Here is a 22,988-nt window from a genome sequence, read left to right on the forward strand (position 1 = left end):
ATCCCGTCGAGGTTCAATGGCGTCACTTGTTCGGCGCCTTTTCTTTCTTTTTGCCTCAAATACTTCCATGAAGAAACTTCGACCTCTGTTTAAGCAACAGAGTTGGGAGTAATATGGATATAGATCGAGATTCTTAGCATATAGACTGAGGATACTAATTTGCATTGCTATATGTGCCTATGGATGTCATGATATTTATTCGCCTGCCATAAATAGAGAGTACATAGCATGTTGAAATCGCCATGTGGATGATGAACCTATACTGCACGAGGCAGAGACGTTATATGTGCTGGCGGTTTTCGCTCGATCGTGAATGGTGCTTCAGAAAGGATCGACACGTCTCCAATAACCTACTAAGCCTATCGATGTGCTGCAAACCAGACTTTGACAGCTTTGAATCATAGGTGGCGCTCAATACCGTTTTTCGCCATTATCCTCAAATAAGGACCCTTCTCCAATGATGTGAACACGTCCCATTGCTCGTGGATGAAGTGGCTGTTGGTGGTGTCAATGCCGGGCAGGTCACCCATCCAACGCCCACTGTTAGGCACTGGCTCCACATCGAAGAGGTACAAGATGCGCGCCAGAGCAAATGTCATCTCGCGCAAGGCCAGATTACGCGCAATACAATGTCGTGGGCCAAGAGAAAAAGGATGGAATACTGTTTGAGCGAGCTTGACGTCTTCAGGAGTGTATCCCGTCTGCTCGTCCGCTGTCCATCGCTCGGGAATGTAGTCATGGGGTCGGTCGAAATACTTGGCATTGCGAAAGATGGTGAAGTGAGGCACCGAAACCCAGAATCCCACGGGGATCTCCTCGCCTGTCACCGTTATCCCACCCTCGTCAACCACGCGTGGGATGCTGGATGGCACAGATGGACATAGCCTCATTGCTTCATCTAGGCAGGCCCTCAAGTACTTGCAGTTCTCTGCTGTGTTTGGGTGTATGTCCTCCAGCTTGGGGAAGGTCTTGAAAAGTTCGCTCGATAACTTACGAAGAATTCGTGGATGATTGGTGAGATAGAACAATGCGGTGTTGATTGCAGTAGTCGATGTGTCGGACCCTACAGCCAAAATTTCAGCTGACTTGGATGCACACTGCATGGATCTGAAACACTCACCAGCCATCATAAGGAGAGTTGCCTCGCCAAGTAACTCGTCAGGGCTATAAACTGCCCCAGTCTCATCGTCCTTATTGTTCAGGAGGTGGGCAAGGATATCTTCGTAGCCTCGCTCCTCGACCGCTTCCTTATCAAGCTCGATATTCTCGCGACTCTGGATGCGCTTCTCAGTGTAGTATCGGGTGTACTGTCCTAACGTATTTGTAGCGTGGAACAGACGCGGGAAGAAAAGCCTGTCCAGAGAAAAGCGTTTGAGAAGAGGCTCCTGGCCTGTCTGTTGTTACGTAAGAACCCATAAGCAGAAATGATAATATGAGGGTGTCTGACCATGTAAATTCGGATAGCGCGCGCATGGACGTTCTTCATCATATCTGTGCCCCGGCCAGCGATAAAGCCAAAAGCCTCACCAAAACAGAGACCGCCCATTATGTCCAGCATGAGATAGTTGATCTCATCAGCCATATTGAAGGTTCTCCAATGTCCCACGGTGGAAGGGAACTCACCACCATTGAATTTTACCGACACCTCGTCCACTTTGGAAGAGATGAAAGGCGCATAGTGTGGGAGAGCTTTTGCAGAGAATGCTTTACTCATGATGCGTCGCTTCCTTCGATGTTCTTCCTTGTCTGCGGTATTGAATACGTTCCGTGCATGTGGGTTTACCCGAAACGATGCGTAGAACTCTTCTGGTTTGGACACATTCTTGTTGAATCCGTAAACCTCTGGTCTATGTTAGTCTTCATATTACCGCGTAACTTGTACCCTTTGTCCTACCATTAAGGGCCTCCATTTTGTTGATGGACAGCTTGTTAGGCGAGTAGCGAACTTTCTCTCCTAAAGATCGTGGGCGATATTAATAAACCCGCCAAATATCACAAGTGATAAATCAAACTTACCGTATTTGACATGTAGGCGGTAAACATAATGATGGAAGTCGCCTCTCCACGCATGATATAATACTGGTAAGCCGCTCAGTTTGGCGCTGAGCGGCCCCGGGAATTTTCGGTAGGGGTGGAAGAATAGTCGATACACAGTAACATAGGCCAACTATGTCCGTCAGAGCTGTCTTGAGATGGAATTGGGATGAATATCTCGTTGTTGCCATTGTGTAGATCTTCATGGCGGGCGCCACTGCACGTACCCATAGTGCTATGCCAGACAACGCAAATCCGATTGTATCAAAGAGCACTTGTGAAGTCAAAATCGAGAGTAGAAAACTTAATGCCATGGCTGAAATTGTCAGTCGATGACAGATTTCCAATGTTGTTGATGATAAAGATTGTTAATGAAAAGCGGAAACGCTGCTAAAGACATGTCAAACCGCCACCTGTACTGTGTAAATGATAATACAGTATGTGTAATGCCATAGCATCATAAGTAGCTCCTCGGCAATTGAGAAATCGACTCACGGCTTTCTACCTACAACGCCCCCTATTGTGCCCTTGTGAATCATCTTATTTCCATGTCCGGCCTTATCTCCGCCTCAGAGCCCCTGGCAGCGGGTTGGCTGTCGAATAGCGCAAGGCAATGTTGCGTAGACTCTAGCTAGGCTTACATGTGGCAAAATTGTCCTAATGCAAGTAAGTAACGACACCGGTCACCAATGGATCCGTTGCACTGAGAACGCATGTCAGGCCTGTTTCGAAAGACTGACCCCCCTGGGGAACGGCCTTTGCCAAGCACTGGGCTGGATAATGCACTGACAGCTAAGACGCGCCATCTTTTCAGCTGCAGTCAGACATACCTTGTCGGAAATTTTGGTATCACGGGAGCACCCGCACCGCTGCTACCTGGCTACCTGGGTATCTAAATACTAGACGAGGGTAGTCGCCAGGGGTTGATCCTGGGCTGATCTTGACAACGGATCGAATCGAACATAAAAAAGGGTTCAGCCCTTGTATCTGAAATTGGAAGTATTCTATTTCGGGGAACTCGTACATACGTTTGACGGTCGGAAGCTCAAAATGTCTGGCGTTCGATTTCCAGTGGGTCAATAATTACTACCTTTCTCAGGCGACCGTTACTGATGCACGTGTACAAGCCGAATCCCAGTGTGTCTGAAGATCCTCACGAATCACCCCAAACGAGTGGCGGCACGATAGAACGCCAGCCTTTGCTTGGCCAGAATACCTACAAACCTGAAGCCCCTCCAGATGGAGGCCTCGAGGCTTGGCTAGTCGTCTTAGCGGGCTTCTTCATCTTCATGAACTCCTGGTGAGTAGAAAACGCGATGCATAGTGTTCGTCAGTGCTAACATGACTGAAGGGGCATTTCCAGCACCTTCGGAGTATTTCTGGAGCATTACCGGACAGTTCTTTTCCCTGGGGTTTCTTCTTCGACTTTGTCATGGGTAGGAAGTGTTCAAGCGACCTTCATTACCATCACCGGAGTCGTCACAGGCCCTTTGACTGACCGCGGCTATCTCAGAGCCATCGTTATTACTGGCCATTTAATGATCGTTTATGGCATGTTCATGCTATCTATATCTACTCAGTACTACCAGGTATTGCTAGCACAAGGGTTCTGCGTCGGACTGGGCGCCGGTGCGATCAACATTCCTGCCTTTGCCGTCATCTCATCCAAGTTCTCAAGCCGAAGGCCATTCGCCCTCGGTTGCGCTTCCACGGGGGCAAGCATTGGTGGGATAGTTTTCCCTCTCATGTTCCGCAGGCTCACCCCTGAGCTTGGCTTTCCCACTACGGTGCGACTCATAGCCACTGTGTGCCTCTTGGTTTCCATTCCAACACTGGTGATACTGTGCCGTAAGCCCGGCGTAAGGTCACCCACAGCAAGGATTGTCTTGGAGCCTCGCGCTTTTAACGAGCCGTATTTTGGGGTATTTGTCATCGCCCTTTTCTTTCAGTTCCTAGCATACTACATTCCTCTCTTTTATCTCACGACATTTGCCGTCGTCAAACTCAAAACGGGGCCTGCTTTCGCTTTCGACCTCCTCACAATCAGCAACGCGGCCTCGTTCTTTGGGAGAACATTGCCCTACCTGCTTGGAGGCCGCGTCACTCCTATCCAAACACTCATATTGTGGGAGATTATAGGCGTCGTGCTGTTGTTTAGCTGGATAGCTGTCAAAACGGTGGATGGAATGATAATGTGGACAGTGGCTTGGGGATTTCTGTCTGGAGTCCTTGTCACGGCGCCAGCGGCCAGTGTCGCACACCCCACGCTCAGTCCAAGTCTAGGTGTCATCGGTGCACGGCTGGGTATGAGCTGGGCGACAGCCGCTTTGGGGGTTCTGATTGGGGCCCCAGTCGCTGGTGCCCTGGTTGACGTGGCAAATGCCAATTTCGTGCTGGCACAAACCTTTGGCGGGGTATCTATGGCGCTTGCTGTAAGTCTAATGACCATCCCGGTCATTGCAGCACATAGATACAATCTGTCAACCGCCAGTGATTTGAATGGCGCTTAGATACGAGCCACAAAATAATGAACTACAACAGGTTGGAAATAGGCTACAATCTGAGCAAGTGTACAAAGATGGTGGGCATGGGTCCGATGGGCGTGTTCATTCATAGGCAGTTGCATGTAATCCATATATTTTCGTATCTATTTGAAACAATGAAGTTTACTTCTGTTTGATCTATATCTGTCGCATTATGCGACACGACTCTTTATGGTGAAAAAGTCTGTCTGCGGAAGTAAAGCTTCGGGCTGCTTTTGTCCTTGAAACAAGATATTGTACTTGAGTCTTCGACACACTGTTCAAACCTGCGCTCAGGGCTAAACGGAAGCGATACCTCCCCACATCTTGCACCGCCCTTAACTACATTCTCCGCTATAATCAGATCAGTGGCATATACTCGGAACTCGGCAGTTGCATTGCCTTCCCTAATCACTTTTGTTCGCGACTATCGGGCGTGCTGGTGTTCCTAACGGCTAAGCCGCGTGCCGATCGAGTCTTACATAGTGTATCTAGTCACTAGCTCTAGATATTCCCTCCATGGGCTTACACGAAGTCCTGTAGTTTCTGACGAATGCGGGTTTTTTGCTTATGGAGTGCAACCCATGTTTGCCCACACTGCGAGGGGGGTGGGGGCCACAGCGAGTAACTAAGGGATCTAACGCGGTCATGCAACGTACCCAAGTTCACAGCGTCCAATTCAACTGATCTACCTTCCAGGACTTTGAAAGTACTTTGAATGGAAATGGGCAAGTTAAACCTTCTAAGCATTCTTTGCTATTGGCTGGTTGTCAGAATTTAGCGGGTGTTGGGTGCATAGCATTCGCGTCTTAGTACTATACCCTGGAATATTGTATTATCTGCTTGTGGGTTCTTTTTTAGCCTGCCAAGAGGACCAGGGAAGAATTGGTTGTATATGACTGGCCAGTGCACTACTCGTTCGTCAATTTCTTAACGTCCCCTCTTGGCTGCAGCGTCAGCTGCTGTCACTGACTGGCCTGCAAAGTGGAGCCATAGCGTCTGACAGTCTCTGACTGCAGGCGATGCGACGGTAACAGTTGGAAGAATGACGCTGGGCGTCAGCCGGTTGAGCCTTACGGTGCCATCGAGCTCAGAGCATTCCGCTCTGCGCACTTGTTCTTCATGCGTACGGTGCTTAGCGAGCTCAATGGTATAGCGGCCTTGGAAGCTAACTACGATTCTTATTCCCTCGACATATTCTACAATTGCTTTTTGGAACATGGCTGTATGCAGTCCATGTGCTGAGACGAGTCAACCGGAGTCTGGGGTTAGTCTGGGATTTATATATGGTAGTTATGTAGTGAGGAGCCTTTGGAGCAGGTACGAGTAGCTTGCATTCTTGATACGTACAGATCAGTATCTAGGCACCCGACTATTCCACTATTTCCTTATGCAACCAGGTGTCATCTGTCGCAATGCATATGCTCTGTAATTCACTCAACGCTGTGGCGACGCAATTGCTGTCGCTGTCCTCGCCAGCATTTCAATCGCTAATTCAACAGCGAGCCGTCTGGTGCCAAGAGCCTCATGCGCAGGTATCAACTCACGGAACTTTGACATTCACCTACCCGTCTCCTAACATTACGCGGGCCACGATCAATAATGGGCCAGTAAACTTCGTCGACCGGCGATTTACAGATGACTTGTTGGACTTCTTGATCCCCCTTGAGACGGTGACAGAGGACACGCCCAAGGTCGTGATCTTCGACTCGTCAAACCCTAACTTTTGGTTGGGCCACATCGACATGAGGACACTGAAGACCCCTATCACGGATGAAAAGAAGCAGCTGGGTGCCGATTACATCAAATTCACCCAATTGCTCCAGAACATCACCTCGACAATCTTTATCGCCGAGATTGACGGTCGCGCATTCGGTGCTGGGAACGAGATCGCTGCGCAGATGGATATGCGATTCGTTGGACCACGTGCGCGCACTGGTTCCTTTGAGGAAGCTCTAGGCCTCGTCGCTGGAGGAGGAGGGCAGACGTATATGGGCTCCATCCTCGGCAAGGCCAAGGCCATGGAATACCTGCTGGCGGCCAAGTCCTTCACTGGGCCTACGGGTGAGGCACTGGGCATCTTTAATAAGTACTACGACAATTCGCAGGCGCTCAAGAACTCGGTTCTCGAACTCGCCCAGCGCATCGCATTATTCCCGCGCGTCGCGCTGAACCAAACCAAGTCCGTGCTCAGCTTCCTGAACCCGCCCAACGACGCATTCCAGCTCGACTTTGAGGCCTTCTACGACATCGAACAAGGCCCGGTGCAGCAGGCAAACATACGACGGTTCATCGAGCTGAGCGAAGACCAGACTGCGAACCACTACGAAATGGGCTTGGGGGAGAGTGTGATGGCCTTGTATGGACAGTGGGATGGTGGCGTTGAGTAGTTAGTGGGGCGGCCGCTTGCGGGCTCACTGGTGAATTGCAACTTGGAGCACCTCCTAAGGTTATTAACTTTGCCCTGTACTACCTGTACATGGTGGGCATCCCGCGCTGGGTGTCTATGTAGCGGTCTATAGAGCACTGAAATCGGTACTCCCGTAGCTACTATCTACTATGACAGGGCATCTGTTCCCTGATGATCATCATGCGATGCCGGCTCCACAATGCACCCTGTTACCAATGGTTGCTTTTGTTGCTGCGGCAGTTGAGTCAGGTATTTTCGGCCTTTGTATCTTGGCAGTGCTTAAGTCCGTTGTCTCAGCCCGGTGGCCCTGGTTATTGTTTTGTTGTCGGTCTATTGCCATGCCCACTCCTTCCGCTTCATTTCAGGCACAGAGTTGAAAATGTTAACTTATCGGGCTTTGCGTCTTGGCGTTGGTTAAGTCCAGTCGCCCTGTCCAATGGTTGTAATACCCAGCTCATCATATTGATCACTTATCTTGCCCTTAATTACTTGCGTGAGGCCTGCCTATGTCCGTTATTACACCGCACGCGCTTCCGTCCTTTGCAGCCTCCGATCAGTCGGCATGGCGCTTCACTTACAGAGCACCGTCTTCGGCCAGCTGATGCGCTTGCTCTCAAGCCGCAGGGTCTTCAAATATCCCGATGAGATTGATCTAAGTTTATGGGAAAAGGCAGTGCAGCAAGATGACACCTATCCCGAACCCAGCGGCAATGCCAGCAACACATTGCAAGGCACCGGGGCGGCCAATGGGGCGCGACTAAGCCCAATATCCCAGGGCAATCATGGAAATCTCATTGTAGGCTGGTATGGGCCCGACGATCCTGAGGTAAGTACTCTTTGCACGACTACTGTATGTCTTGCTAATGTGCCCTATTCCACTCGCCCAGAATCCCCAGCATTGGCCCCGAGCTTTGAAACACCTGATTGCATTTCAAATGTGTATACTCAACTTTGCTGTCTACATCGCAAGCTCAATATACACACCCGGCGAGCACAACCTCATGGAAGAATTCCAGGTCAGCGAGGAAGTCGCTATTTTGGGGTTGTCCCTCTTCACTATGTACGCAGAAAGCACTCATTCCCCGCCTTTGGTACATTTTGTTAACTTCCTGCCCATGTTGGCTCTCAGAGGTTACGGCTTTGGTCCCATGCTTTGGTCCCCATTGTCCGAGATTCCAAGACTTGGCCGCAGTGGAATTTTCTTCTATACGCTTCTCGCATTCATACTCTTCCAATTGCCGGTCGGCTTGGCACCCAATGTCGTGGTTTTCCTCATTTTCAGATGGGTGACAGGCTTCTGTGGCAGCCCGTGCCTGTCGACAGGTGGCGGTACTATCAATGATATCTATCCGCCCACGCAGGTACCCTTCTTGATTTGCATTTGGGCATCGGCCGGCGTTTTAGGTCCTGTCTTCGGGCCGCTCATCGGTGGCTATCTTGCACCCGCCATGGGCTGGCGGTGGACCATCTGGGCATTCACATTTTTATGTTGCTTGGTACTGGTCATCATGTTTTTCTTCCTCCCAGAGACAAGCGCAGACACCATTCTTTATAAAAGAGCCGCGCGACTTAGCAAGGCCAGCGGTCGCCATTTGATAAGTCGATCGGAGGCCGACTCCGCACACCACACAGCGAGAGACGACGCGCTCCTCCTCATGCGAGCTTTTACACTTACACTATTCGAGCCTGTCGTTCTGTTGATGAATCTATACGCCGGTCTTCTTTATGGTGTGCTTTTCATATGGTTCGAATCATTCCCTCTCGTTTTTGGGAATATTTATCATTTTACCACTCAGCAACAAGGACTTGTTTTCCTGGCGATCTTGGTTTTCACCCTGATTAGCTTGCCTGTTTATATGCTATGGATGAAGTGGAGTTTGGTCCCGAAGATGGGAACAAAGGCTTTCAAACCCGAACTCATGCTTTTACCAACGTTTGTCGGCTGCTGGTCACTCCCCCTCTGCCTCTTCTGGTTCGGATGGACGTCACGATCTAGTATCCACTGGATAGTTCCCGTCATTGGTTCTGGCACGTTCGCTATTGGTGTTGTAACATTGTTCAACACACTCTACACCTACCTCGGAATGATCTATCCAAAATACGCCGCGTCAATCTTCGCCGGGGCGGCCTTGTTTCGAGCACTTTTTGGGGCGACTTTTCCTCTTTTCGTAAGTTTCATCAGTGGTAGCAATGCTATGCACCTATTATAATATGTCGCTAATAAATAATGCGCCAACAGGCCCAGGTTCTCTTTGATAATCTTGGTGTGGGTCCGGGTAACTCTCTTCTGGGTGGGATTTCGGTATTGTTCATCCCAGTGCCCTTTGTCTTCTACAAGGTAAGTCGATAGATATCCCCCTGAATCATATTTCATCTCTGATTGTGCCGCAGTTTGGGGAGAGGATTCGACGACATAGCAAGCACGCATCCGCATAATACCATGTAGATAATGAGGAGGACAATGGGCACGTAACAGTGGCGCTATAGAGAACGTGTTTTAAAATCATTCTTATAACTAGGACATAAACTCTTAAACCAGTTATCTTGTGATGGTAAGCCGTCAGGTGAAGCTGGTGGCCTCAAGTGGTTCTCCTTTCAGTAGTGACTTACCAGTAGGTACCGGTACTACATCATACGCCACGGAGTGTCTAACGGCACCTGTAACGCAGCCATAGGGTCGTGTTAGACAAGTTGGGCCTACAAACGTTCTCTCCTAAGCCCGTCAAACGGGCAGGGAGATTCTGTATCTTTCTTTTTATTCAATACACTCATTTTGTATCACTCCATACGCAAAGGCTTGGGGCTGCCATCTGTTCGAGTAGATTTTCAGGCTACTCTAACATCAGACTTACACCCCAAAAGTGATAATGGCCTTTTGTCTCCCGCAAGACCGTGACGCATCTCGGAAGGAGGAAATATGGTAACATAGAGACTTATATAATGGTTCATCGCTTCGGGGCCAAATCGACAGTACCATCCATTATTGTATCGTAGAATTTTGTATATGACATGTCTGTGACAATGAACACCGTGATTAAGTCAATAATCAACAACACAGCTACATAGCTCAAGCTAGTGGCTGCGCTCTTCACCGCTGACAACTATTCTCGTCCAAAAAGTTGAATATAAACCAGCAGTTTATTGGTGCATAAAAGGATGAGTGGAGTTATTGAACGGAAATATTTTATATAGGCGTATATATATATGGGTTTGCACATTTCCATTTTGTCAGATAGCCATGTGCCAGACATTGTGCCTTCCTGGATCTGTGGCTGGGCCGTATTGGCTTACAGCTCGCCAACAGAGGCAGAACTATGGACGTTCTTCCCATCTGTTTCATCTTGGCATGACTCGCCTGTCGTCACTCTGCTGAGTTTATAGTCGATGTAAGACTTGGTTTCCGCATTGTCAGGCGGGGCTATCCTGATATTCGCAACGTAAACCCCTTCGGTCAGTGCGGCGTACTTTCCAGAGGCTTGAAAGGTCCAGGTCGTGAATGTGTCGATCTCGCCCCATTTCGTCGGTACCGCATCTGTCTCATTGGCCAGTATCGCTTTCACCTTGGGGATGTTGCGCAGCAGCCCCTTTCCATAGATGCCAATATACTGTTCATCGTCCGTTCGGAGCAGACCTTGTGCATTCAAGGTGAATAAGTCATTTTCACCGTCGACTACGTTGAAGTCGTCCATGTGGACTGTCGTCGCATTAACACAGAGTTCGCAACCCTCAACCGACGTCAGCCGGCCCACTGCATTGCCATTGGACCAGACTCCTCCAGTTGGAAGCTGGCCCATGGGGTACAACGAGAAGATCCTCAACTATATATTTCGTGATTACTGTCAGCTCTGATACTTGTAGTACTGTAGCGCATGCTGTAGTGTGATCCACCCACCTGGAACACCAGCGCTGGCACCAACGCGTTGAATCCGCACTGGACCATCTTGTTAGAGGCTGTTGGGAATTAGGTTGACTAGTATATCACAGGCAAAACGACAAAGAGAGCGGCTTCCACAGACGAGAACCAAATTATTAATCGATTTGTCACTGCTCAATAGAATGTAAGAGGAGACCATATCCTGAAACACAAGACAAGGCTTGAAGAATATATGCTTACGATTTAACCGACAATCATCATGTGGAGTTTAAATGGAAATTGATATTTATTTTATGAGTTGCGGTGCTTCTTCGGCACCATCACGCACGGGCCTGGAGAAAACACACCGGGGCATAGATGTGGTGGCTGACCTGCAGAGTGACTGACAGGCCTGCAACCTTGGCTTTCTGACACCAATCGGACCACTGATGGAACCATACTGCACATGTCATTCGCACCACGAAATCCTTGTCAGATCACACGAATTGGTCCATCTTCTTCTCCGCAAACTTTACACAGTACACACCCTCGGCCAGTTCTGGAAAGAGCTTTGACAGGGCATTTTCATAGACGCATATCTATGCGGTATGCCAAAGGCTGTGGGTTCGAGGTACCGGAGTGATTCCTCATATATCGTGTATACAGTTTTTTGAATCATTGCATATTTCTGGTCTACAGCCAGCTTCTTAGCCCCGATAACCCTCCCCAGGACCACACAACTACTCATCTCCCGGTAACCCCATGGAGTCCTCGTATAGATTTGCAATATTGTCCTCTGACTGCTGCCGACAAAGGAGAGCCATGTCCTCCCTCTGTCAAAACTCAAGCTCAGACATAACGAGCAGAGGCTGGTAACCATTAAACCAGCCTTCGGGGTCATATTCCTTTTTGAGGCGCCGAAGCCTCTCCAACCTCCAGGGTTCATAACCGTACAAGGCTTCTGGTGCGTCCTTGGAGCCGTGACCGTAGTTGACGTACTGCTGGAGTCTTCCATAGCCAGATCCCTCGATTAATTTGTCTTGTTGCTCCGATAACCATTCGTCAATTTCCTGCTCTAACTCTGTGTCTTTGTATGCACCTTCAATCATGCTCCCAAACTATCAGCTTATCCGTATAACAAAATATGTGCTTGAACTTACAGAAAATGCTGCGAGCCATGTCTCCACGGATAGGCTGTCGCATCGTCTGGCAACTCCTGGATCTTCTGCTGAGCGAAAGATTCAAACATGAAGCTGAACATCGCTCTCCCTTCATACTTTTCATTCATGCTACGCCACGAATTGATATAGGACCGTATGGTGGGGATGTCATAGCTCTTGGCGTTGGCGGCGTAAAAGTTCTTGATCGGAAATCTTGCCCATCCCTGGGGTGTGCAAAGGATGTTATTGAGACCATTGTAGGTTGCCCATGGCAGGGCATCCCACGTGGCAATTTTGGTATCCTTCCAGATCGGCGATATCTTGTCGAATAGTTTGGTGTATGGGGCAGCGTCTACTTCGGGGCCTGAATACACAAGATTAATGTTGATCGTCGGCTACAATCTGTCAGCAACGCCCTCGGTGTTTCGAAGTTATGTGCCAACCTTCCCATCTACACCTCGTCTGCGCCCGATTACAAACACACCAACCTCCTTGGGCATCGGATTAGAGATAGAATTTAGCGCCGCCAGTACATCCTCTGTCTGGTGCAATGCATATTCGAAATCCACCACAAGGTGCTTTCCATCATTTAGTTGAGGATATATCTGGTATGTTGCCTCAACCACAATACCAAAGTTGTGTCCAGCGCCTCGGATAGCCCAAAAAAGGTCCGAGTTGAATTTAGCTGATACTCGAATCACGGTTCCATTCGCTAGTAGAAGGCGAGCCGATACCAGATTGTCGTTGAGATAGCCGTATTTCCCCTGGAGCCTACCAATGCCCGCGCCCAGGGAGACTCCCAGTACGCCGGTGCAAGGACACGAGCCAACGGCTTTGTGATATTATTAGCATGGTATGATTGATACAAAATAGTTATACCACTAGCCTTTCTTCTGATACGTTACCCCACGGGGCACAGGGTTTACTTACTGACTTCCATGCCTCTAGCATATGTCGCGTTTGCGAACTCACCTGTAGTGATGCCGCCGCCTACTGTCATCAGCTGTTTTTTCTCATCGTAAACTGCACTTTTTAGGCCGCGTATATCGATCCCGATGGCATTTTTGATGCGGCGAAGCGAGGTGGTCAGACTGTGACCACCGGCTCTTGCTGCAAATGGAATGCCTCTTGAGCGTGCATAATTGACCTGTACTGATTTTAGCAACGATTTTGCGAATAAATGACAATAGTTAGCATAATTACAGTCTCGACCACATCGTTTTCTTCTGCAGCCTGTACAACAGCGATGTACTCCGGTCGCTTATAGTTGGAGTATCGAGCATTAAGTATCGTGAAGCTTTCATCGCCAGCCAGTGATATTGTGGCTTTATTGGATAGGCGCCTCTCTAGTTCCTTCTTCAAACTAAATTTTAAATAACGATCTGAAACTAGAGCGTCCAGACTGATGCCTTCTTGGCCCCAAATTAATGGCTGTTGGTCTCCGTATGTTGGCACATACGATAAAGGGCTCTCCTGTCCTATGACGAAATTCACCCATTGGAGGAGGATCCAGGGGAGTGTGGTCTTCCAAGAATTGTTATTTGCCATAGTAAACAAGTATTCTGCTTTGGTTTGGAATTACTCTCTGTAACTGAGGCAGTATGAGCTGTCCTATAACTTTAAATTAGCACGTTTACATGGGCAGGGCTGACTGGTCGTCGTGAGGACCAAAAATCTCTCTATGCGCAAGTTCATACGATATTTCTTGGTTTCAGCAGATATTCTATTTCCATGTAGTGTACCACAAATCGGCAGTGTCATACCAGACGTCAGATGAATAGTGTGCGCTCCGAACCCATGTCTCCTTCTGTGCTGTCATGTATGTTGTCGTATCAGGCAATAGTCCCTCCAAAGCTCAAGGTTCGGTCCTTCATGCAGTCACCTCGGGTCAATCACCTGACAAGCATGATGCACATATGTCAGATCTACTAAGACCAAGGTACTTTCCAGGCTAGGTGTCATAAAATAAGTGAAAAGTGGGTTTTGCCATGTGATTGTTCCCTGGATTGCACCTGCCGTCTGGAAGTCTCACTGATGCCGACTTCGGCCCAGGGGTTAAGTGTACTATGAGTAATAAACAGGATAACTAGTAGGTGATGGTATACAGTCATCTTGGATATCTCTGTTTGCCCAGTGTCGGGCAGCTTAACAGTTCACTGCGAATATCCAATATTTCTTAACTATAGCTAACATCCCATATCAAGCAAGTTTTAACTGTAGCTAGGGTTTCATGTTCAGTGCAGTTGTGAGAAGCTTCTACTAAATCCTGAGCCTTTTCGGCCTTGTATTTTGGCTCTATAAAAGTTCTACCGTGTGTCAAGCACCGTACAAAATTAAAGACAGAGTTGTTGATCCACACTTTCGCGTTACCAACGTTCGTCGGTAGACTTACTTTAACACAAGGCGCTTGGACTCGACTACAAGTTACCACCTGCAACGTTTCCGCCCTATTGCATCAGAATGGCGCCAATCTCTGTCACCGAACCATTCATCCCAGAGGCATTGGAGCCCATAGCCATCGTGGGAATGGGTGGGTCATTATAATCTCTCACCGCTGGACATTAGTTGTAACCCTAACCTGAACAAGGGTGCCGCTGGCCGGGCGATTCTGAGTCCCCATCTGAGCTATGGGAGTATCTTCAAGAGAGGAGACACTCATACACCAAATTTCCCGAGGATAGAATCAACGTTGATGCATTCTACCATCCCGACATTAACCGACCTGGCTCCTTTAGAACCGAGGGGGGCTGTTTTCTTCGGTCTGACGTACGGCAGTTTGACCCGACCTTTTTCGGCATCCACCCTAGGGAAGTTCTTACTTTAGATCCTGCTCAACGAAAGTTTCTAGAAGTCGTCTACGAGACAATTGAGTCGGCAGGTGTCCCCCTGCATAAACTGTCCGGTTCCAAGACCGGAACATTTGTGGGCAACTTCAATTATGATCATCAACTGATGCACTATCGCGACCCTGAGAATGCATTGCCGTATTCCGTGACTGGGAGCGGTATTACTATCATCAGCAACAGGATCAACTATGTCTTCAACTTGAAAGGGCCTTCAATGACCCTTGACACGGCCTGTTCTAGCTCTCTGTATGCGCTTCATCTAGCTTGTTCTGCCATCCAGACTGGAGACTGCGACGCAGCCATTGTCGGCGGAACCAACTTGATTCTTACGCCGGAGTGCCAGATCTTCTCATCCGTTCTGGGAGCGGTCTCTCCCACGTCTGTCTGTCACACCTTTGACTCACAAGGTACAGTCCCGTCTCGGACCCTAGCCGTGAGTTACAGTGACTGACAAATTCCATAGCTGATGGCTATGCTCGGGCGGATGGAATCGGTGCGCTCTACATCAAGAGATTGCAACAAGCAGTCGCTGATGGAGACCCAATTCGTGCTGTGATCCGCGGTACTGCATTCAACGCCAATGGCCGGACTGGGGGAATTACCCACCCCAGCCCCGAAGGGCAAGCAGCTTGCATAAAACAGGCGTACGAACGAGCCGGGGGGTTAGACATGTCACTGACAGGCTACTTCGAATGTCATGGCACAGGAACTCCCGTTGGGTACGTTTTTGCTTCTTCTTCTGTTTGTGGCTTTATATACGTCCATTTCTTGGCGCTGATGTTGGAACAGTGACCCAATCGAGGTCGGTGCCATCGGCCGCCTGTTCACTGACTCCAGGACCAGCGCTAACCCTCTGTTAATCGGATCCATCAAGTCCAACATGGGTCATAGCGAGCCCTCCAGCGGTATGGCTGGTGTCATGAAGGCCGTTCTGGCAATAGAGCGAGGTCTCATACCACCCACGATCGGGATCAAGGAACTTAATCCCAACGTAGATTTGAAGGATGGTCGGCTGAAAATCGTCCAGGAAAGTACTCCGTGGCCGGATTTACCAGTTCGACGAGCGAGTATCAACTCTTTTGGTTATGGGGGGTCAAATGCGCATGTAAGTCTGCATATATCATATATGATATCGTGTCTGACCTAATATTACAGGCCATCGTCGAGTCCATTGAGACTCTATTTCCTGGTTATCGATCCCGCCATCAGGCCAACAAACAATCCTCCTCCATGGAGGCATTCGCAAACCGTAATGGGATTAGTCGGCAATATTCCGACCCAACCACTCCCTCATCAATCAATGGCTTAGCCAACGGAGATATGAGTGGCCAGAATGGTACCCACAATGCCAATGGAGTTGAAAACGGCCATATTGGACTACTTACCAACAAGCCTCGATCGACTAAATCGAGAACCCAGTTCATTCTCCCCTTGTCAGCACACGACGGGAGGACGCTACAGGCAAATTATGATGCATTAGCAGCGCACTACCGCGACTGGAGCCTGTTTGACATTGCGTACACATTAAGCGCCAGGCGTAGTCTGCTTCAAAATCGCTGCTTTGTCATAGTGAAGGCCGCCGAAGCCGAGAACGGCCTGCCACAAGAGAAATCGTCCATAGTGAAGACGGCAGCGGGTGACTCACGTACTCTTGGCTTCGTATTCACTGGCCAGGGCTCTCAATGGCCCCGCATGGGTGCGTCGTTGATGACCGAGTTCCCCAGCTGTCTGGTGACTGTACGCCGCCTGGACAAGTACCTGGACGACCTCGATAAAGGACGCGGTCGAGACTGGACCATTGAGGAAGTCCTTCAACAGGACACTGGGAATACCCGAGTCCACGAAGCGGAGCTTTCCCAGCCCCTCGTGACTGCTGTGCAGATCATGATTGTCAATCTCCTCTCCCAGTGGAACGTCAAGCCTCGAGCCGTTATCGGCCACTCCTCAGGCGAAATAGCGGCCGGGTATGCCGCAGGCCTGTTGACCGAGGAAGAAGCTATGGTTGCAGCATACCTCCGAGGGAAGGCCATAATACAAAATGCGGCGCCCGGGCTAATGATGGCAGTGGGAGGTGCCCTGTCTCATCTCCAACCACTGGTGGATCACTATGACGGTCGCGTCACGATCGCTTGTCATAATTCTCCCGAGAGCTATACGTTAAGCGGTGATGCCGACGTCATGACCGATCTCAAGGTTGTGTTTGATGAAAAGAAGATATTCTGCCGCGCGCTTCATACTGGCGGCAACGCTTATCACTCGGAGCATATGAGAACAATCGGCCAAGGCTACGAGATGAGTCTGAATGCATGCATGCCCAAGAGATCAGCCAAGATGTCAGCTCAGGAAGATTCGCCAGTCATAATCACGCAAGCTGTCTTTTTCTCCTCGGTCTATGGCCAGGCTGCACCTTGGTCCATACTCGGACCTAAGTACTGGCGCCAGAATCTCGAGTCTCCAGTACTCTTCCATCAAGGTGTATCGCAAATGTTGACTCAGGCCACGCCTGATATTCTCATTGAAATTGGACCCCACAGCGCTCTCCAGGGCCCTCTCCGCCAGCTAGCTAACTCGATGGACGGTATCCAGTTCCCAGCCTATTACGCCGCAATTACAAGGGGCAGTGACAACGTGAAAGATATCCTGACACTGGCAGGCAATCTCTACAGCAGCGGTTACGACATCGATCTGGCTCGTGTGAACGCCATAGAGAGCCGTGGCGGGAACGGCTATCAGACTGGGCGGGTCATATCCGACCTCCCCCGGTACCAATGGCAGTATCCATGCGATATTCTGCTCTATGAGAATCGCTGGACGCGTGAATGGCGCCTACGCAAGCATCCACGACATGACATCCTAGGAAGTAGGATACCGGGCACAAACCAGGCCGAGCCACTGTGGCGAAACAAGCTGTCCGTCAAGGATGTGCCTTGGCTGGCAGATCATCGTGTAAGCAAGCAATCATTAAACCGGTGATGTCTTCTGACCCTTTTACAGCTCGGCAAAGAAATGGTTTTCCCATCTACCGGCTACCTGAGCATGGCTTTAGAGGCAGCTACCCAGATTGCAGAGCTGGGGGGATTGAAAGTCTCAGATGTTGAATACTATGACATTCAGAACGTCAGTCTCTCCAAAGCCCTCATAGTACCCGAGGACGATTTAGGTATTGAGACCCTATTCACTCTACGACCGACCCCGCTCAATAAAACCACTCGCCACGTGTGGCTTTTCGACTTCGTTCTTACCTCAGTCTCGAATGAATTTGGGGTTGACAATTTTGTGGAACATTGCCGGGGACAGGTCGAAGTTGGTCTAGAGAAATACAGTGAGTAGCTCCAAGGCCACCATAGGATCATTTTTGCCTAATCTTAGCAGGTTTCCCAGAGTACCCCTTTGTAGGAGACATCCAGGCCTCGAAGGTGAAGAAGGCTATCAATGCTGCGCAGTGGTACGAGAGTTTCGTAGGTGCAGGCTTGTGCTATGGCCCTACGTTCCAGGGCCTTTCCGATATCTCTGCCATAGGGCAGTCGAACATGAGTCGAGCTCGAGTTGGCATAGATCCTACTGCAAAGATGATGATAGGAGAGTCGCGCTATATCCTCCACCCAGCCACTCTGGACGCTAGTCTTCAACTCTCTATTCTGGCAGGCCACAAGAACACAGCTACCAAGTTCAAACGCGCATTCATGCCGACCGGGATCGATAGTGTCAAAGTGTGGCCCAAGGTTGCAGCGGAGACTCGTGGATTTGCCGATTCGTACTCGAAAGCCACGCTGAAGGGCGTCCGGGGCCTCGCTGCAGACGTGGTGCTGCTCGGAACGAACAGCCAACGAATGCTACAAGCGAGCAACATATTCTTGACGGCATCGGATCAGTCCGCCCCCAAGCTCATCGAAGAGTCAAAGCCGTACACACGCATCATTTGGAAGCCAAGCTTCGACCATCTGACCACGGATACTCTGTCTCAGATGTTCCCACCTCTGATGCTGAGTGACGATGCTGTGATTCCTTCATTGAATCACTTGGCACTGCACCAGTTGATTCACTTCAAAGCGACCCATCCCGAAATCTTCAAGCAGAGCTCGGAACAGCCGCATCTTCAAAGGCTGCTTGACTGGACAACGGAAAAGCTTAACGCTGCCGCGGCTGATCACACTTCGACTGCCTCCAAGATCATCAACTACAGCCATGCACATCGAGCCCAAGAGATTGAACGGTTATCCGAGCTGTTAAAGCCACGATCCTCCGAGGCTCGACTCATGTGTCACCTCTACAATAATCTCCCTTCTATCTACAGGGGTGAGAAGACTGGAATTCAAGTTGCGTTGCAAGACAATCTGCTGCTTGACAACTATGAGACGGGGCAAGTTTATCGAGAGGGAAATCGCCGTCTGGGAGGGGCATTGGCCCTCTATGCCCACCAGAACCCGAAGGTCAGGATCTTGGAGGTTGGAGCCGGAACTGGAAGCGCAACGAATGAAATCCTATCAGCTTTAAAGGGAGATACCGCATGGAGGCAGTATTCAGAGTACCGCTTTACGGATACTACGCCATCTTTCCTGGCAAGTGGGGAGGAGAGATTCTCCAATTATGGCGGTATGACATTTGGCACCTTTGATATGGAGCAGAGCGGCGAATCCCAAGGATACCAACAGGACTGGGACATCGTCGTGGCATCCAACGTCATTCACGCCACCTCGGATATCCGAGGCACACTCGTTAACATTCGAAACGTACTCAAGCCTGGTGGCAGGATGTTGCTATTGGAGTTAACCCAATCCCAGCTTAGTGCGGGCCTGGTCCTTGGTACCTTCAGTGACTTCTGGAAGGCGGATAACGATCCCAGCTACCCTCGATACGACGGTCCGTTTTTGAGCAAGTCGCTTTGGCAGCAAGTCCTCCCTGCTGCTGGATTTTCTGGGCTCGATTTCTACCTTGATGACTACGCCGGTGACAATGTCTCCGCAACTGTCATATGTGCCACCGCTGCGGATCCTCTGCTCAGCATTCCGCCGACAATCCAGGGTCCGGATCGCCAAGGCATCACGTTGGTTTATCGCAACGCGACGGCGCCATATATGAGACGGATGATGGACAATCTTTCCAATACTGGCACTATACCCATCTCCCTCATGCCACTTTCCGATATAAAGATTGCTCGTCATTACAGGCTTATATTCCTCCTTGAGGCAGAGAAACCATTCTTCCTTGATGCAACCCCTCAAGAGTGGGCCAACCTCCAGTATGCAATCAGCCGCTCAGTGTCGTCGTTGTGGCTGACGCGTGGTGATCTCATGGTGGGCAAAGAGCCCCTATGTGGGATGATCTCCGGTCTTGCCAAAGGAATGAAGATCGAGAACAACTCCTTGCGCTTCAGCATCCTAGATACTGACCAAATCCCTGACGGGCCCGACAATGCTTACTTCAAACTGGTCAAGGCCCTTGAAGCCAGAGTGGCAGATGCCTCGAAGTTCAACGACGATTCAGAGTTCAGATACAAAAACGGTATCCTCTACATCAGTCGCCTCGCGTTGGATAACGGCCTCTGTGCAGAGGTCACAGTTGCGAACTCCCAGGATAGGGTGTTGAAGGAGCTTCCTCTTAAGGCCCTCAAGTCGACCAAACTTCAACTGGCGATCGACAAACCAGGCGTTTTGAGTACCGTGTACTTCAAGGAGGACCCAACGTTCCTCACGCCACTAGCCGCGGATGAGGTTGAGATCGAGGTCAAATACGCCGGTATCAACAATAAGGATATCGCCGTGTTGACTGGCCGGCACCATTCCGATTCCTTCAGCGACGAGTGCTCCGGTGTGATCACTCAGATTGGGAGTGAAGTGAAACAGTTCAAGATCGGGGATCTGGTTTACTGCCAGTCATTCTCCAAGTTCGGGAACTTTGTCCGCGACAAGGCCGTATTCTGCCAGAAACTCGTCGCCGGCGACACATTGGATGGTGTGGCTACACTGCCGATTGCATTTGGCACAGCCATTTACGGCTTGATGGATTTGGGCCAGCTGACCAAGGGTGACAGCGTGCTCATCCAATCTGCAACCGGAGCTGTTGGTTTGGCAGCGTGCCAGCTCGCCCACATGGTTGGGGCTGAGATCTTCGCCACGGTGGGCACAGAAGCCAAGAAGATAGAGTTGCTGGGGATGGGCTACGGGATTCAAGCCGACCACGTCTTCCCATCCCGCGACAGGTTCACTGCCGCGAAGCTGCTGGAGCAAACTAATGGCAACGGCATCGACGTGATTCTCTGTAGCGCTCGGGGAGAGCTCATGCACGAGTATTGGAAATGCATTGCTACCTGCGGAAGATTCGTCGAGATTGGCCGCACCGAGGTCCTCGACAGCGGCAAGCTGAGCCTTGATGTCTTTGGGCGTAATGCCACATTTGCCTCGTTCGACTTGGAGGTTATGAGTAAGAACAGACCACAAGTAACCGCTAGGTATTTAGCCCCTGCGTAATTCATATGCGCAAAGAGAGCTAACTCTTGGTAGTCTAATGAGAAGGATTCATGAACTCAAGTCTGAGGGTCGTATCAAACCCTTGCCCCTGGCCAAGTTCGGCGTCGCTGAGATCGAGAGGGCTTTCGCGACATTCGTCAAGGGCACCCATATCGGCAAGCTGCTCGTCGAATATGACGACCAGTCGGAAGATAGCCTTCCAGTAAGTCTCTGTCCAATTGATCAAGCCTTTGCCGCGCGTCGTGACTCATAATTCCTAGTTGGAAAGAGACGCTTTCTCCGCCAAATTTGATCCAAATGCGTCGTACCTCCTAGTCGGTTGCTTGGGTGGTCTCGGGCGGAGCTTCAGTACCTGGGCGGTATCACGCGGAGCCCGGAATTTGATCTACCTGTCTCGCAGCGGAGCTTCGAACGAGGAAGCAAGAGCTTTTCTCGAAACGCTGAGACAGCAGGGAGTTGATGCATATGTCGTAAAGGGCGATGTGACCTCGATGGCTGACGTGCGAGCCGCCGTGGACTCGGCGAAGTTCCCACTGAAAGGCATCGTGCAGGGCGCTCTCACGCTGCACGACGGTCTGTTCGAATCCATGTCCCTCAACCGGTTTAACGCAACTGTACACCCGCGCGTCATTGGCACGTTGAATCTCCATAACGCAACAAAACATTTACCACTTGACTTTTTCGAGCTCTGGTCCTCCTGGACTGTTGTTTTTGGTACTGCAACCCAGAGCAATTACTTAGCGTCAAATGCGTTCATGGACAATTTTGCAAGGTATCGTCGCGCCCAGGGTCTCCCGTGCACGAGTGTTGCTCTCAGCCAGGTTCTCGGCATCGGCATTGTTTCCTACATCCCAGAGTACCAGCAGGCCATGATCAGGAACGGCTTTTACGGTAATGATGAAGACGAGTTCCTGCACTACTGTGAGAAGGGTATCTTGCCAGCACCAATGGACACTACCCAGGACGCCACTTTCCGATACGACCCACTGGCAGCCGGTCATCTGCTTGTTGGTATCGAGCCCGCGGGTCTGAGGATCGTCGACCAGAAGTATCCATTATCTGATATGATGTGGTATCACGACCCACGATTCCAGAATCTCATCCAGGCGACGTCTGTTCTTTCACACGGGTCCCAAAACAAACGAGAGGCCGCCGGGGAGGAAGGTACGGCACTGGAACGCATCATTGCCAAGATCTCTCGTCTTCTGTACATCCCCGCCGACGAGATAGATGCGAGTAAGGCAATAAGCAACTATGGAATAGACAGCATGGTTGCGGCAGAGCTCCGAAACTGGTTCCAAAGCGCGTTTGGAAAGGATGTAAGCACCTTGAAGATGTTAAGCGCCACTATGACAGCACAAAAGCTTTCAGAAGAAGCAGAGGCGAGTAATTCATAGACATGAGTCATTTGGCAAGAGTATACAGTATAGAATGTCGTTTGCGAAGCCGGAGTCACCATTTTCCAAGGTTGGTCTTAGCATGCCATTAAAGTGGGCGGGTGACCTTAAGTCGGGTTGATATGTGAGCCGAAAGGTGGTAGGTGTAGACAAGAGATAAGATGAGCCGGTAGATTTGCAGTAGAACGAGAAAAGGAATAAATATTTGTGATGTATTATCAAAATGCACGGATGCTAGGGGTCAGACTAGTGGTGTGTGAACGAATGGATTGGAAGCTTCTACGCTTGCGCCCAGAAAG

The 22,988-nt window shown here is 50.0% G+C and overlaps 7 protein-coding genes across 7 annotated transcripts; 4 read left to right on the top strand and 3 right to left on the bottom strand.

The window, feature by feature from the left end:
- Window positions 1–398: 398 nt before the first annotated feature.
- Window positions 399–1,910, bottom strand: JN550_012590 (uncharacterized protein; the record flags this gene model as incomplete). The annotated part of the gene is made up of 4 exons (XM_049311082.1): window positions 399–1,063; window positions 1,121–1,394; window positions 1,448–1,842; window positions 1,895–1,910. 4 exons carry the CDS (start codon window positions 1,908–1,910, stop codon window positions 399–401), a joined length of 1,350 nt encoding a protein of 449 aa, XP_049165475.1.
- A 1,174-nt stretch (window positions 1,911–3,084) lies between these two features.
- On the top strand, window positions 3,085–4,544 carry JN550_012591 (uncharacterized protein; the record flags this gene model as incomplete). Its single annotated transcript, XM_049311083.1, has 3 exons — window positions 3,085–3,105; window positions 3,162–3,334; window positions 3,386–4,544. The coding sequence occupies 3 exons, from the start codon at window positions 3,085–3,087 to the stop codon at window positions 4,542–4,544; spliced, it is 1,353 nt and encodes a 450-aa protein (XP_049165476.1).
- A 1,427-nt stretch (window positions 4,545–5,971) lies between these two features.
- On the top strand, window positions 5,972–6,946 carry JN550_012592 (uncharacterized protein; the record flags this gene model as incomplete). Its single annotated transcript, XM_049311084.1, has 1 exon — window positions 5,972–6,946. The coding sequence occupies one exon, from the start codon at window positions 5,972–5,974 to the stop codon at window positions 6,944–6,946; it is 975 nt and encodes a 324-aa protein (XP_049165477.1).
- A 582-nt stretch (window positions 6,947–7,528) lies between these two features.
- JN550_012593 (uncharacterized protein) lies at window positions 7,529–9,402 on the top strand (the record flags this gene model as incomplete). Its single annotated transcript, XM_049311085.1, has 4 exons — window positions 7,529–7,792; window positions 7,854–9,134; window positions 9,206–9,304; window positions 9,358–9,402. The coding sequence occupies 4 exons, from the start codon at window positions 7,529–7,531 to the stop codon at window positions 9,400–9,402; spliced, it is 1,689 nt and encodes a 562-aa protein (XP_049165478.1).
- Window positions 9,403–10,253: 851 nt separating this feature from the next.
- JN550_012594 (uncharacterized protein) lies at window positions 10,254–10,906 on the bottom strand (the record flags this gene model as incomplete). The annotated part of the gene is made up of 2 exons (XM_049311087.1): window positions 10,254–10,784; window positions 10,859–10,906. The coding sequence occupies 2 exons, from the start codon at window positions 10,904–10,906 to the stop codon at window positions 10,254–10,256; spliced, it is 579 nt and encodes a 192-aa protein (XP_049165479.1).
- A 749-nt stretch (window positions 10,907–11,655) lies between these two features.
- Window positions 11,656–13,527, bottom strand: JN550_012595 (uncharacterized protein; the record flags this gene model as incomplete). The annotated part of the gene is made up of 5 exons (XM_049311088.1): window positions 11,656–11,929; window positions 11,980–12,374; window positions 12,468–12,811; window positions 12,910–13,126; window positions 13,183–13,527. 5 exons carry the CDS (start codon window positions 13,525–13,527, stop codon window positions 11,656–11,658), a joined length of 1,575 nt encoding a protein of 524 aa, XP_049165480.1.
- Window positions 13,528–14,439: 912 nt separating this feature from the next.
- JN550_012596 (uncharacterized protein) lies at window positions 14,440–22,689 on the top strand (the record flags this gene model as incomplete). The annotated part of the gene is made up of 9 exons (XM_049311089.1): window positions 14,440–14,509; window positions 14,567–15,232; window positions 15,289–15,544; window positions 15,615–15,930; window positions 15,981–17,771; window positions 17,820–18,147; window positions 18,198–21,273; window positions 21,326–21,494; window positions 21,553–22,689. 9 exons carry the CDS (start codon window positions 14,440–14,442, stop codon window positions 22,687–22,689), a joined length of 7,809 nt encoding a protein of 2,602 aa, XP_049165481.1.
- Window positions 22,690–22,988: the final 299 nt, after the last annotated feature.

This window comes from Neoarthrinium moseri (assembly GCF_022829205.1).
Source record: "Neoarthrinium moseri strain CBS 164.80 chromosome Unknown scaffold89_Wmoseri_CBS_16480, whole genome shotgun sequence".
Lineage (NCBI taxonomy): Eukaryota > Fungi > Ascomycota > Sordariomycetes > Amphisphaeriales > Apiosporaceae > Neoarthrinium > Neoarthrinium moseri.